A 15,980-nucleotide genomic window follows, 5' to 3' on the forward strand; every position below is an offset into this window, starting at 1 on the left:
GGCTCTGATTGGACGCGGATATCTCACCAGGTTTTGTTATTGTGCTGATAATGACAAGGACAAAGTGATAGGAAGTTCTGAGCCTCAGAGCTAACAATCACATGGTGTATCTGCACCTAGGAAAGCTGGGTGACAGCCAATCCTTGTCATGTAACCATACAGGGGATGTAGCAATGGACATTTACATGCAGGAGTCTGGGAAAGCTGAGTGACCACCACAATGACAGGAAATGTAGTAATCCACCCAGCTTTTCCAGGCAGCAGATATGACTGAATGCCAGGAAAGCTGGGTGTCAGATGTGATGCTGACTCGCCTTTCCCAGTCTCCTGAATGGCAGAAGTGTAAAAGGAATAGATGCATTACTGTGCAGAGTGACACATGGTCTATGCAGGAGCCAGGAAAAGCTGAATGGGTAATGTGTCACGGTCATGTTGGTGGTCACCCAGCTTTCCTGGGCACAGACAGCCAGTTGTGTACATGTTGTTAGTATGACACACGCTCCAGTCATAACCCTCATCCTCCGCTTACTCATTACCCTGACAGCAAACAAACATTAGTCATAGGGGCGGAGCTGTCTGGTGACCACACCCCCTGCATGTTTGCGCTTGTATTTGTTATGGGGTGTGGCCAGAGGCTCCACCCCCAGGGAAGAATCTGGAAAAATACAGAAACTTCTCCTGTAAGGTGTGAGGGGAATAATGGGTTAATACAGGATCCGGGGCCCTGGGGGCCACAGCAGGAAGTGTCCTCAGATCCCAGGAGCGAGGGGTTAATGCTGAGCCCATCCATGGCCGCCCCATGCAATGCTCTGCAGGAATCTGCTGTGGGGTTTTATGCGATATTCTGCACAATAATCCCTTGCCAGAAAGATGAGACGCTCTGCAGAAAACTGTGGCTGTATGTACTGGAGGTGATGCTCTGCAGAGCGGGATCATGTGATCTGCTGCATGTTATAAAGCTGCGATGATCTGCGGCCTAAAGTCATTTTATAGCCCTGCAGAGCAAAATATGGTGCGATATTCTGCATAGTGACCTTCATATTATATAGCGTGATGTTCTGCAGAATAAAGCAGCAAGTGAGAAGGTGCATTGTGTTGTGCAATGTTCTGCAGCGCTGTGAGAGACGCTCTGCAGATGTACAGGAGGGTGTGATGTGCTGCAGCGCCTGGAGAGATGCTCTGCAGATGTACAGGAGAGTGGGATATGCCGCAGCTCCAGGTGAGACGCTCTGCAGATGTACAGGAGGGTGTGATGTGCTGCAGCGCTGGGTGAGACGCTCTGCAGGGCGGTGGTGTAATCTGATGTAAACAGAGGACACTCAGCCTGATGCAATGCAGGGGGCGGGGCAAAGGCATGGAGGAGGCGGAGACTGGGCGGAGCTTCTGCAATATAAACTTCAGACAAAGACCAGACACAAAAACAACCAGGAACGAGACCTCACCGGACCGAGACCTCACCCGAGAGCCCTCACCGGACCGAGACCTCACCCGAGAGCCCGCACCGGACCGAGACCTCACCCGAGAGCCCGCACCGGACCGAGACCTCACCCGAGAGCCCGCACCGGACCGAGACCTAAGCCGAGAGCCCGCACCGGACCGAGACCTCACCCGAGAGCCCGCACTGGACCGAGACCTAAGCCGAGAGCCCGCACCGGACCGAGACCTCACCCGAGAGCCCGCACCGGACCGAGACCTAAGCCGAGAGCCCGCACCGGACCGAGACCTAAGCCGAGAGCCCGCACCGGACCGAGACCTCACCCGAGAGCCCGCACCGGACCGAGACCTAAGCCGAGAGCCCGCACCGGACCGAGACCTAAGCCGAGAGACCGCACCGGACCGAGACCTAAGCCGAGAGACCGCACCGGACCGAGACCTAAGCCGAGACACCGCCATCATGACCACCTCGTACGTGCAGGCGGAGAAGCTGCAGCCCACAGACTTTGAAGTGCGATACTTCGATGACTACGACTTCTACAACCTGACCGACCGATACGCCTGTAAGTGACCTCTGCCCCCTCCAGTGTATGGGACTACAACTCCCAGCAGATTATATATGTCCTCCCCTTATAATCCGCAGTGACTATTACATGATACCACAACATATGTCATATCCTGCTATAACCAGTGACTTGTGATGTCATCAGCCCCCCGTATACAATGTGACCCCAGATGTTCAGGCAGAGGACGACCCATATCTACCCTAACCCCATCTCAGCCTGAGCTCCGACACATCACTAACCCAATATCTTCCCCCCAAGTGCCCGCAGCAGCCAGGAAGGGACGGACCAAGAAAGAGGCTCGAGAGAACACGAACCGTGACAGTCCCTGCGGCCACGAGAGGAAGATAGTGGACAAACTGCAGAGGACCGAAGCCAAGAGGAAGAGCAAACCCAACAAAGACTGAAAGCGAGGTGAGAGGAGACTACAGTGTCAGGTGTACAATACTGCCCCCTATATACAGGAATATAACTACTATAATACTGCCTCCTATGTACAGGAATATAACTACTATAATACTGCCCCCTATGTACAAGAATATAACTACTATAATACTGCCCCTTTGTACAGGAATATAACTACTATAATACTGCCCCCTATGTACAAGAATATAACTACTATAATACTGCCCCCTATGTACAAGAATATAGCTACTATAATACTGCCCCTATGTACAGGAATATAACTACTATAATACTGCCCCCTATGTACAGGAATATAACTACTATAATACTGCCCCCTATGTACAAGAATATAGCTACTATAATACTGCCCCTATGTACAGGAATATAACTACTATAATACTGCCCCCTATGTACAGGAATATAACTACTATAATACTGCCCCCTATGTACAAGAATATAACTACTATAATACTGCCCCCTATGTACAGGAATATAACTACTATAATACTGCCCCCTATGTACAGGAATATAACTACTATAATACTGCCCCCTATGTACAGGAATATAACTACTATAATACTGCCCCCTATGTACAGGAATATAACTACTATAATACTGCCCCCTGTGTACAGGAATATAACTACTATAATACTGCCCCCTGTGTACAGGAATATAACTACTATAATACTGCCCCCTGTGTACAGGAATATAACTACTATAATACTGCCCCCTGTGTACAGGAATATAACTACTATAATACTGCCCCCTGTGTACAGGAATATAACTACTATAATACTGCCCCCTGTGTACAGGAATATAACTACTATAATACTGCCCCCTATGTACAGGAATATAACTACTATAATACTGCCCCCTATGTACAGGAATATAACTACTATAATACTGCCCCCTATGTACAGGGATATAACTACTATAATACTGCCCCCTATGTACAGGAATATAACTACTATAATACTGCCCCCTATGTACAGGAATATAACTACTATAATACTGCCCCCTATGTACAGGAATATAACTACTATAATACTGCCCCCTATGTACAGGAATATAACTACTATAATACTGCCCCCTGTGTACAAGAATATAACTACTATAATATTGCCCCCTGTGTACAGGAATATAACTACTATAATACTGCCCCCTGTGTACAGGAATATAACTACTATAATACTGCCCCCTATGTACAGGGATATAACTACTATAATACTGCCCCCTATGTACAGGAATATAACTACTATAATACTGCCCCCTATGTACAGGAATATAACTACTATAATACTGCCCCTATGTACAGGAATATAACTACTATAATACTGCCCCCTATGTACAGGAATATAACTACTATAATACTGCCCCCTATGTACAAGAATATAACTACTATAATACTGCCCCCTATGTACAGGAATATAACTACTATAATACTGCCCCCTATGTACAGGAATATAACTACTATAATACTGCCCCCTATGTACAGGAATATAACTACTATAATACTGCCCCCTATGTACAGGAATATAACTACTATAATACTGCCCCCTGTGTACAGGAATATAACTACTATAATACTGCCCCCTGTGTACAGGAATATAACTACTATAATATTGCCCCCTGTGTACAGGAATATAACTACTATAATACTGCCCCCTGTGTACAGGAATATAACTACTATAATACTGCCCCCTGTGTACAGGAATATAACTACTATAATACTGCCCCCTGTGTACAGGAATATAACTACTATAATACTGCCCCCTATGTACAGGAATATAACTACTATAATACTGCCCCCTATGTACAGGGATATAACTACTATAATACTGCCCCCTATGTACAGGAATATAACTACTATAATACTGCCCCCTATGTACAGGAATATAACTACTATAATACTGCCCCCTATGTACAGGAATATAACTACTATAATACTGCCCCCTATGTACAGGAATATAACTACTATAATACTGCCCCCTATGTACAAGAATATAACTACTATAATACTGCCCCCTATGTACAGGAATATAACTACTATAATACTGCCCCCTATGTACAGGAATATAACTACTATAATACTGCCCCCTATGTACAGGGATATAACTACTATAATACTGCCCCCTATGTACAGGGATATAACTACTATAATACTGCCCCCTATGTACAGGAATATAACTACTATATTACTGCCCCCTATGTACAGGAATATAACTACTATAATACTGCCCCCTATGTACAAGAATATAACTACTATAATACTGCCCCCTATGTACAAGAATATAACTACTATAATACTGCCCCCTATGTACAGGAATATAACTACTATAATACTGCCCCCTATGTACAAGAATATAACTACTATAATACTGCCCCCTATGTACAAGAATATAACTACTATAATACTGCCCCCTATGTACAAGAATATAACTACTATAATACTGCCCCCTATGTACAAGAATATAACTACTATAATACTGCCCCCTATGTACAGGAATATAACTACTATAATACTGCCCCCTATGTACAAGAATATAACTACTATAATACTGCCCCCTATGTACAGGAATATAACTACTATAATACTGCCCCCTATGTACAAGAATATAACTACTATAATACTGCCCCCTATGTACAGGAATATAACTACTATAATACTGCCCCCTATGTACAAGAATATAACTACTATAATACTGCCCCCTATGTACAGGAATATAACTACTATAATACTGCCCCCTATGTACAAGAATATAACTACTATAATACTGCCCCCTATGTACAGGAATATAACTACTATAATACTGCCCCTATGTACAAGAATATAACTACTATAATACTGCCCCCTATGTACAAGAATATAACTACTATAATACTGCCCCCTATGTACAAGAATATAACTACTATAATACTGCTCCTATGTACAGGGATATAACTACTATAATACTGCCCCCTATGTACAAGAATATAACTACTATAATACTGCCCCCTATGTACAGGAATATAACTACTATAATACTGCCCCCCTATGTACAGGAATATAACTACTATAATACTGCCCCCCTATGTACAGGAATATAACTACTATAATACTGCCCCCTATGTACAAGAATATAACTACTATAATACTGCCCCCTATGTACAGGAATATAACTACTATAATACTGCCCCCTATGTACAAGAATATAACTACTATAATACTGCCCCCTATGTACAAGAATATAGCTACTATAATACTGCCCCCTATGTACAGGAATATAACTACTATAATACTGCCCCCCTATGTACAGGAATATAACTACTATAATACTGCCCCCTATGTACAAGAATATAACTACTATAATACTGCCCCCTATGTACAAGAATATAGCTACTATAATACTGCCCCCTATGTACAGGAATATAACTACTATAATACTGCCCCCCTATGTACAGGAATATAACTACTATAATACTGCCCCCCTATGTACAGGAATATAACTACTATAATACTGCCCCCTGTGTACAAGAATATAACTACTATCACACTGCCCCCTATATACAGGAATATAACTACTATAATACTGCCCCCTATGTACAGGAATATAACTACTATAATACTGCCCCCTATGTACAGGAATATAACTACTATAATACTGCCCCCTATGTACAAGAATATAACTACTATAATACTGCCCCCTATGTACAAGAATATAGCTACTATAATACTGCCCCCTATGTACAGGAATATAACTACTATAATACTGCCCCCCTATGTACAGGAATATAACTACTATAATACTGCCCCCCTATGTACAGGAATATAACTACTATAATACTGCCCCCTGTGTACAAGAATATAACTACTATCACACTGCCCCCTATATACAGGAATATAACTACTATAATACTGCCCCCTATGTACAGGAATATAACTACTATAATACTGCCCCCTATGTACAGGAATATAACTACTATAATACTGCCCCCTATGTACAAGAATATAACTACTATAATACTGCCCCCTATGTACAAGAATATAGCTACTATAATACTGCCCCCTATGTACAGGAATATAACTACTATAATACTGCCCCCCTATGTACAGGAATATAACTACTATAATACTGCCCCCTATGTACAAGAATATAACTACTATAATACTGCCCCCTATGTACAAGAATATAGCTACTATAATACTGCCCCCTATGTACAGGAATATAACTACTATAATACTGCCCCCCTATGTACAGGAATATAACTACTATAATACTGCCCCCCTATGTACAGGAATATAACTACTATAATACTGCCCCCTGTGTACAAGAATATAACTACTATCACACTGCCCCCTATATACAGGAATATAACTACTATAATACTGCCCCCTATGTACAGGAATATAACTACTATAATACTGCCCCCTATGTACAGGAATATAACTACTATAATACTGCCCCCTATGTACAAGAATATAACTACTATAATACTGCCCCCTATGTACAAGAATATAGCTACTATAATACTGCCCCCTATGTACAGGAATATAACTACTATAATACTGCCCCCCTATGTACAGGAATATAACTACTATAATACTGCCCCCCTATGTACAGGAATATAACTACTATAATACTGCCCCCTGTGTACAAGAATATAACTACTATCACACTGCCCCCTATATACAGGAATATAACTACTATAATACTGCCCCCTATGTACAGGAATATAACTACTATAATACTGCCCCCTATGTACAGGAATATAACTACTATAATACTGCCCCCTATGTACAAGAATATAACTACTATAATACTGCCCCCTATGTACAAGAATATAGCTACTATAATACTGCCCCCTATGTACAGGAATATAACTACTATAATACTGCCCCCCTATGTACAGGAATATAACTACTATAATACTGCCCCCTGTGTACAAGAATATAACTACTATAATACTGCCCCCTATGTACAAGAATATAACTACTATAATACTGCCCCCTATGTACAGGAATATAACTACTATAATACTGCCCCCTATGTACAGGAATATTACTACTATAATACTGCCCCTATGTACAAGAATATAACCACTATAATACTGCCCCCTATGTACAAGAATATAACCACTATAATACTGCCCCCTATGTACAGGAATATAACTACTATAATACTGCCCCCTATGTACAAGAATATAACTACTATAATACTGCCCCCTATGTACAAGAATATAGCTACTATAATACTGCCCCCTATGTACAGGAATATAACTACTATAATACTGCCCCCCTATGTACAGGAATATAACTACTATAATACTGCCCCCTGTGTACAAGAATATAACTACTATAATACTGCCCCCTATGTACAAGAATATAACTACTATAATACTGCCCCCTATGTACAAGAATATAACTACTATAATACTGCCCCCTATGTACAGGAATATAACTACTATAATACTGCCCCCTATGTACAAGAATATAACTACTATAATACTGCCCCCTATGTACAAGAATATAGCTACTATAATACTGCCCCCTATGTACAGGAATATAACTACTATAATACTGCCCCCTATGTACAAGAATATAACTACTATAATACTGCCCCCCTATGTACAGGAATATAACTACTATAATACTGCCCCCCTATGTACAGGAATATAACTACTATAATACTGCCCCCCTATGTACAGGAATATAACTACTATAATACTGCCCCCTATGTACAAGAATATAACTACTATAATACTGCCCCCTATGTACAGGAATATAACTACTATAATACTGCCCCCTATGTACAGGAATATTACTACTATAATACTGCCCCTATGTACAAGAATATAACCACTATAATACTGCCCCCTATGTACAAGAATATAACTACTATAATACTGCCCCCTATGTACAGGAATATAACTACTATAATACTGCCCCCCTATGTACAAGAATATAACTACTATAATACTGCCCCCCTATGTACAGGAATATAACTACTATAATACTGCCCCCTGTGTACAAGAATATAACTACTATCACACTGCCCCCTATATACAGGAATATAACTACTATAATACTGCCCCCTATGTACAGGAATATAACTACTATAATACTGCCCCCTATGTACAAGAATATAACTACTATAATACTGCCCCCTATGTACAAGAATATAACTACTATAATACTGCCCCCTATGTACAAGAATATAACTACTATAATACTGCCCCCTATGTACAGGAATATAACTACTATAATACTGCCCCCTATGTACAGGAATATAACTACTATAATACTGCCCCCTATGTACAGGGATATAACTACTATAATACTGCCCCCTATGTACAAGAATATAACTACTATAATACTGCCCCTATGTACAAGAATATAACTACTATAATACTGCCCCCTATGTACAGGAATATAACTACTATAATACTGCCCCCTATGTACAAGAATATAACTACTATAATACTGCCCCCTATGTACAAGAATATAACTACTATAATACTGCCCCCTATGTACAGGAATATAACTACTATAATACTGCCCCCTGTGTACAAGAATATAACTACTATAATACTGCCCCCTATGTACAAGAATATAACTACTATAATACTGCCCCCTATGTACAAGAATATAACTACTATAATACTGCCCCCTATGTACAAGAATATAACTACTATAATACTGCCCCCTATGTACAAGAATATAACTACTATAATACTGCCCCCTATGTACAAGAATATAACTACTATAATACTGCCCCCCATGTACAGGAATATAACTACTATAATACTGCCCCCTATGTACAGGAATATAACTACTATAATACTGCCCCCTATGTACAGGAATATAACTACTATTATACTGCTCCCTATGTACAAGAATATAACTACTATAATACTGCTCCCTATGTACAAGAATATAACTACTATAATACTGCCCCCTATGCACAGGAATATAACTACTATAATACTGCCCCCTATGTACAGGGATATAACTACTATAATACTGCCCCCTATGTACAGGGATATAACTACTATAATACTGCCCCCTGTGTACAACAATATAACTACTACAATACTGCCCCTATGTACAGGAATATAACTACTATAATACTGCCCCCTATGTACAGGAATATAACTACTATAATACTGCCCCCTATGTACAGGAATATAACTACTATAATACTGCCCCCTATGTACAGGAATATTACTACTATAATACTGCCCCCATGTACAAGAATATAACCACTATAATACTGCCCCCTATGTACAAGAATATAACTACTATAATACTGCCCCTATGTACAAGAATATAACTACTATAATACTGCCCCCTATGTACAGGAATATAACTACTATAATACTGCCCCCCTATGTACAGGAATATAACTACTATAATACTGCCCCTATGTACAGGAATATAACTACTATAATACTGCCCCCTATGTACAAGAATATAACCACTATAATACTGCCCCCTATGTACAAGAATATAACTACTATAATACTGCCCCCGGTGGCTTCATGCTGTAATGACGTGTTTCCTGCAGGTTCTCTCTCCGGACGGCACCAGGGCGCAGATACTGAGGACATGTGACAGACACAGAGATATTGGAGGGCAGAGATCTCCACCGCTGGGCCGGAGGATGCAATGCAGATGCAGGACACGGCAGAACCTCTGCAGAGCATTGCTCCAGCACGTCACCTCCAGCGGAGCACATGGCGGTGGCAGTGACGGCACAGCGCCGCAGCACATCACATGAGTTATTAGTACAGGAGATGCAGAGCGTTGCACTCTGCTCTCTATGTGATGTGTATTATAATGACCCCTATAGCCAGGGGGCGGAGCTACTGCTCCATTAACCATTCCCTGGCTGCAGGGTATTGAATAACGATCAGTGACAAAAATAAAGTGAATTTGTGATGTAGAAGACGTGTTGTGGTGTCAGTCATTACGTGTTGTACAGGTTCCTCTGATGCACCCGGGTATCCCCCTCAGGTACCAGCCCGTACCTCCTCCCCCCTCCCCCTCCAGGGTCTCAGACACAAGAATGGAAATAACTTATTTATTCTCTTGTACAAAAAAGGAAATGGAAGAACTGGATGAGATCAGGGGAGGGCAGGGGCGCCCCCTGCTGGCAGTGTAACACTCACAGTGTATATGGATTTAATAATAGCATAATAAAAACTAAAGGCACCAAACCCAGCGGCGCCCCCCAGTGTATGTACACAGCACCAGACCAGCGCAGGGCCCCCCAGTGTATGTACACAGCACCAGCCCAGCACAGGGCCCCCCAGTGTATGTACACAGCACCATGATTCCCCCGGGGGGGGCGCTACATTATGGAGTGTAAATCATCACACATGATAAAACTATCGGGTACTGATGTAGCAGAGCCGAGTGTGCGATGTAACTAGAACCTGCAGGACACGTAGTAATAAAATACCACCTGCAGTCCCATGTAACAGCCCTGACACCGCCTCAGCTCTGCTACATCCATCTGCATTATACACTGATATGGGGGTTGTGTCTGTACATTGTTAGGGCGGTGCCACCTCGGGGTGTAGTGTCTCAGCTCATGTCGTGCTCCCCCACGCTCTGCTTCAGGTAATCCTCGTACAGACGCTTCTGTGGAGACAAGAGAGAAGGTGGTGAGTGATGTAGGAGGGTACAGGGGCGGGTACAGGCGGGCGCCACGTCGCTGCCTCTCACCCTCTGGAGCTCCACCACCTCGGACACGTAGGCGCGGCGGTCCTGTAGGTAGCGACGCTGCTTCTTGCTCAGAGTCTCACGAGTTCTGGGAGGAAGAAGAGACAGAGGTGAAGAGGAGACACAGCAACAGGGGGCGCTCTGCAGGAGCCATCACATCATCTCCTACCTGAAGCATCTCTGGGCCAGGAGCAGGAACAGGAGGGTGAGGAGGAGCAGCCCCACAAAGGTGTGCAGCACGTAGTCCTCCGGGACCATGGACCACAGGGTGTGCACCGGGGACTGCGGACAAGAGAGCAGGTAACATGAGGAGTCTACAGAGCTATGACTACACGGCTCTCCAGTGAGCACAGAGCACAGCAGTGTGAGGAAATGCCCCCAGGGCACCTAGAATCTATAATGCTAGCGTATAAACCCCTATCTCACAGTCCCGCTGCTACATAATACACAGTAGTAGGAGAGTACATAACACCAGCTGCAGGGAGCACAGAGCACAGCAGTGTGAGGTCTGATTACACATCTCTCCAGGGACAATACATAACACTGGCTGCAGAGAGCACAGAGCACAGCAGTGTGAGGTCTGATTACACATCTCTCCAAGGACTGTATATAACACTGGCTGCAGGGAGCACAGAGCACAGCAGTGTGAGGTCTGATTACACATCTCTCCAAGGACAGTATATAACACTGGCTGCAGGGAGCACAGAGCACAGCAGTGTGAGGTCTGATTACACATCTCTCCAGGAACAATACATAACACTGGCTGCAGAGAGCACAGAGCACAGCAGTGTGAGGTCTGATTACACATCTCTCCAGGGACAATACCTGCAACCTGTAGGGTCATACTTGCTGATTGTTTCCCTACTACTCTTGTCCTGATACATTGGAACAAGTTATCCTCTCAGCTGAGGTACAAGTGTGCAGCCATATGGGAAGGAGGGGTTCATTCAATGACAGCAAGCTGAGGTATAACCACTGAGGTTTAACCATAGAAAATGACAAGACTCACCAGGTAGATTTCGAGGGTCTCTACTCCGGGAGCCCCCAGAAGACTCAGCCAGAACTCCCGGGGGATGGCACCGAATAAGACAGAGGTGAAGAGGAAGAGCGGCAGCAGGAAGCCGGTCATCCCGAAGAGACATCCCCGCACCCGGGCGCGCCTGTTCCTCCACACAGTGTCACTACAGGGGAGAGGACGAGACGTCACCAGTGATATAAAGTGTAATGGGGACCCCCACCCCGCGGACCACTCACTCGTCCTCTCGCAGTTTGCTGGCGATGCTCTCGGTCAGTTTCTGGCAGTCTCTCCCGAGAGTGTTGAGCGTGTTCTGCACTGTCTGGGTGATGGTCTTCTCAATGGTCTTACAGACGTCTTCTATCTGATTGACGCAGCGACTCGGCTGGAGAAGAGAGAGGGCAATGAGTGACTGCGGCCACCAGGGGGTGCTGTACTGCTCGGCATCAAGGGTAACATCACTCACCTTATTGGGGTTGGGGATGTAGATGGTCGGCATGTCAAAGCCGCACTTGTTCAGCCCCGGCCTCTTACACAACTCCTGCACAATCTGCATCAAGACTCTCTGAAAGAAGAGTCACAAGTTACATCCAGAGCTGCATCCACAACTCTAGTCTATCCCGTGCTGCACTGCAGGCCGCTATGCATTGTGGGAGATGTACAATGTGTGACATGGTGGCTGCAGCTTTGGTAGTGACTGGAGTCTCTCACCTGGCGGTCGCTCTCGCCCCCGGCCTCGTCGGCTTTGCTCAGGTAGAAGCGCAGTTTGTCTCCGTGGCTTTCGTTGATCTTCTCCACAATATCCAGGGTGCGTTTACACAACGCCTGCCCCATGGGGTCAAAGAAGACCAGCACCAGGTCACAGAGCTCTCCTGAGAGACAAGGGGGGAATCAGACCAGCGCACCTCACATACAGCACACAGGAGGGCGGCTCTGGGCCCGGAGATAGTGACATGGAGGCACAGTCTCTGCCCTCCCTAGGCCCCGCAGAGGCAGGAGCAGTATTCCCTCAGAGGCTGGGATAGTGAGCTTTCCAATAATCCAGTAATCTCCCTCCCCAAGAGATGGCCAGACACTGGATTATCCAACAAGTCTACACATGAGGAACGTCAGCCGCAGGAGAGGGAAGCAGCGGCCACAGACGTGCACAGGCAGATAGGGCAGGTCCTGCGGAGGGGCTGCAGCGCTCACACACTGCTTCTCCAGCCAACTTGTGGCTCACGCACTCGTGTGAATGGAGCCTTGGGATTTGCGTTTCCCTCCAGTCATCCCTGCAGTACACTCACCCAACCACAGGAGGGCTCTGTTCACATCAAAGGGGTACTTCATGTCTCCATCCACCAGCCCCGGGGTGTCCACGAAGGTGACGAGGCTGAACTTCTTCTGGCGGGAGGTGGAGATCTCTGTGCACAGGTATTCAGATACACCTGGGAGGGGGGAGAGGGAGCGGCTCAGACCCTGGGGGCAGCAGGGGGCACAGGACTGGTGGGGGAGGGGGTCTCCTTACCTTGGAAGGACTGCAGGGGCTTGAAGTGAGGGTAGAGGTGCAGAGTAGCATCGCCCTATAGAGGAGATCACAGGGGGTGAGGCAGTGTATACGATGTACACAGGGGGTGAGGCAGGGTATACGATGTACACAGGGGGTGAGGCAGGGTATACGATGTACACAGGGGGTGAGGCAGGGTATACGATGTACACAGGGGGTGAGGCAGGGTATACGATGTACACAGGGGGTGAGGCAGTGTATATACAGTATACAGGGGGCAGTATATATACAGGGCAGCTCTGGATCCACCACTTACCGTCAGTGATTCCCGCTTGCGTCCGCTGGTGATGAAGGCGAATCCTTGTGTTTCTATGGCAACACCGGTGCGCTGTATGTGCTCCTCTATGTACCTGTACGGGGGGCAGAGGGGGCATGAGAGGCCGGGGCAGACACCAGGACTGAGCGTTACCTGTAAGTGGCCAGCAGGGGGCGGAGGTGCTCACCAGTTGATGAAGCTGCTCTTCCCTGCAGAGTGATTCCCCATCAGCATCACCGTGATCTTCTTTCTGGGAGGTAAAAACGTGAGTCCGAGGTGCGAGGCGAGAGCGATGAGACCTGCGGGGAGGCATGCGGCATTTCAGACTACATCAGGCTTGTGGTTCTGTGATCTGCAGGAATGTGCGGATTAAGCCTCCGGCCAAGTCTTTACCTGCCGGGAGCTCTCTGGCTTGTATAGCGCCCGGCGCCACGTGTGACCCACAGTATACCGGCTTAGTAATGTATGAGAAGTGTATGGCGCCCCGCACCCTGCATAGCACCCGCTATGGCGACCCGCACCCTGCATAGCACCCGCTATGGCGCCCCGCACCCTGCATAGCACCCGCTATGGCGCCCCGCACCCTGCATAGCACCCGCTATGGCGCCCCGCACCCTGCATAACACCCGCTATGGCGCCCCGCACCCTGCATAACACCCGCTATGGCGCCCCGCACCCTGCATAACACCCGCTATGGCGCCCCGCACCCTGCATAACACGCGCTATGGCGCCCCGCACCCTGCATAACACGCGCTATGGCGCCCCGCACCCTGCATAACACGCGCTATGGCGCCCCGCACCCTGCATAACACGCGCTATGGCGCCCCGCACCCTGCATAACACGCGCTATGGCGCCCCGCACCCTGCATAACACGCGCTATGGCGCCCCGCACCCTGCATAACACGCGCTATGGCGCCCCGCACCCTGCATAACACGCGCTATGGCGCCCCGCACCCTGCATAACACGCGCTATGGCGCCCCGCACCCTGCATAACACGCGCTATGGCGCCCCGCACCCTGCATAACACGCGCTATGGCGCCCCGCACCCTGCATAACACGCGCTATGGCGCCCCGCACCCTGCATAACACGCGCTATGGCGCCCCGCACCCTGCATAACACGCGCTATGGCGCCCCGCACCCTGCATAACACGCGCTATGGCGCCCCGCACCCTGCATAACACGCGCTATAGCGCCCCGCACCCTGTATAACACACACTATAGCGCTCAGTGATGTATGATTGTATAGTGCCCCGCACTGTGTAAACGGGATCAGTTCCCCCCGCTGCCTGCTGATGGCGCCCTCTCACCGTTCTCCGGGTCTGTGTACAGGTTGTGGCAGTCTCTCAGGATCCTCTCGTTCACAGACACGGCGCCGGCCATGGCCTCAGCATTGGCAGCCGCCCGCACCTTCACCTTCCCGGACATGTTGTCTGTCTGAGCCCCGCTGACTGGAGCCGGTTTCAATTACTAGCGGAGGGATGCGGTGCACGCCGGGAGCTGTAGTCTCTACACCTCTGAGTTCTCAGGTAAAACAGGACGTGACGTCACCAGAAAACACTACATCTCCCAGCATGCTCCGGCTGCTGACGTGCCTGACGTGCAACGTGTCAAACTTATGATAAAGTTCTTAAAGCCATAACAAGGGAGGCGCACTTCCGGCCAGAGCGGAAGTGCCGCGTCCGCCATATTTGTTATGGTTATTCCAATATTGAAGGTTAGAGAAATAAGAACTAAAAGTGTGCAGGTAACATAATATAATCGCTAATTATGACAGAAAATTATTACAGAAATCACTAATCATGTTACATAAAGTGTAATATATGTAATACACTAAAAAATGGTAAAACATCTGACCTGATGTAACCGCAGTCTCCGCCGGTGACATGTGGAATTGGGTAATAATCCTGTAGTCTGAAGCAATAAGTAAGGGGATTGTGGGGGCCGAAATATTTGTTAGTGGTGCTTCAATATGCCATGACCCCATGGCCATATGACCCATGGTGACCCCTAATCAGATAGCTGCAGACAACATATAAATCTTAAGGGGGTGCAGA

The 15,980-nt window shown here is 46.2% G+C and overlaps 2 protein-coding genes across 2 annotated transcripts; one reads left to right on the forward strand and one right to left on the reverse strand.

The window, feature by feature from the left end:
- The first annotated feature begins 1,339 nt into the window (after positions 1-1,339).
- On the forward strand, positions 1,340-10,327 carry NUPR1 (nuclear protein 1, transcriptional regulator). Its single transcript, XM_072119568.1, has 3 exons — positions 1,340-1,997; positions 2,259-2,411; positions 9,947-10,327. The coding sequence occupies exons 1-2, from the start codon at positions 1,355-1,357 to the stop codon at positions 2,402-2,404; spliced, it is 789 nt and encodes a 262-aa protein (XP_071975669.1). The 5' UTR covers positions 1,340-1,354; the 3' UTR covers positions 2,405-2,411; positions 9,947-10,327.
- A 121-nt stretch (positions 10,328-10,448) lies between these two features.
- On the reverse strand, positions 10,449-15,538 carry LOC140074571 (uncharacterized). Its single transcript, XM_072119564.1, has 12 exons — positions 15,234-15,538; positions 14,111-14,222; positions 13,924-14,017; positions 13,629-13,683; positions 13,408-13,548; positions 12,833-12,993; positions 12,588-12,686; positions 12,361-12,506; positions 12,116-12,287; positions 11,276-11,388; positions 11,110-11,194; positions 10,449-11,025 (listed from the first exon to the last, which is right to left on the reverse strand). Exons 1-12 carry the CDS (start codon positions 15,349-15,351, stop codon positions 10,969-10,971), a joined length of 1,353 nt encoding a protein of 450 aa, XP_071975665.1. The 5' UTR covers positions 15,352-15,538; the 3' UTR covers positions 10,449-10,968.
- Positions 15,539-15,980: the final 442 nt, after the last annotated feature.

The sequence above is a fragment of the Engystomops pustulosus genome, chromosome 8 (genome assembly GCF_040894005.1).
Source record: "Engystomops pustulosus chromosome 8, aEngPut4.maternal, whole genome shotgun sequence".
NCBI lineage: Eukaryota > Metazoa > Chordata > Amphibia > Anura > Leptodactylidae > Engystomops > Engystomops pustulosus.

Coding starts and splice junctions, on each gene's coding strand:
- NUPR1 (XM_072119568.1), top strand. CDS start 1,355: ATGGAGGAGGCGGAGACTGGGCGGAGCTTCTGCAATATAAACTTCAGA. Junction 1,998..2,258: donor CCTGACCGACCGATACGCCT/GTAAGTGACCTC, acceptor CTTCCCCCCAAG/TGCCCGCAGCAGCCAGGAAG.
- LOC140074571 (XM_072119564.1), bottom strand. CDS start 15,351: ATGTCCGGGAAGGTGAAGGTGCGGGCGGCTGCCAATGCTGAGGCCATG. Junction 12,994..13,407: donor CAGAGCCCTCCTGTGGTTGG/GTGAGTGTACTG, acceptor CTTGTCTCTCAG/GAGAGCTCTGTGACCTGGTG. Junction 11,195..11,275: donor CTGGCCCAGAGATGCTTCAG/GTAGGAGATGAT, acceptor TCTTCCTCCCAG/AACTCGTGAGACTCTGAGCA.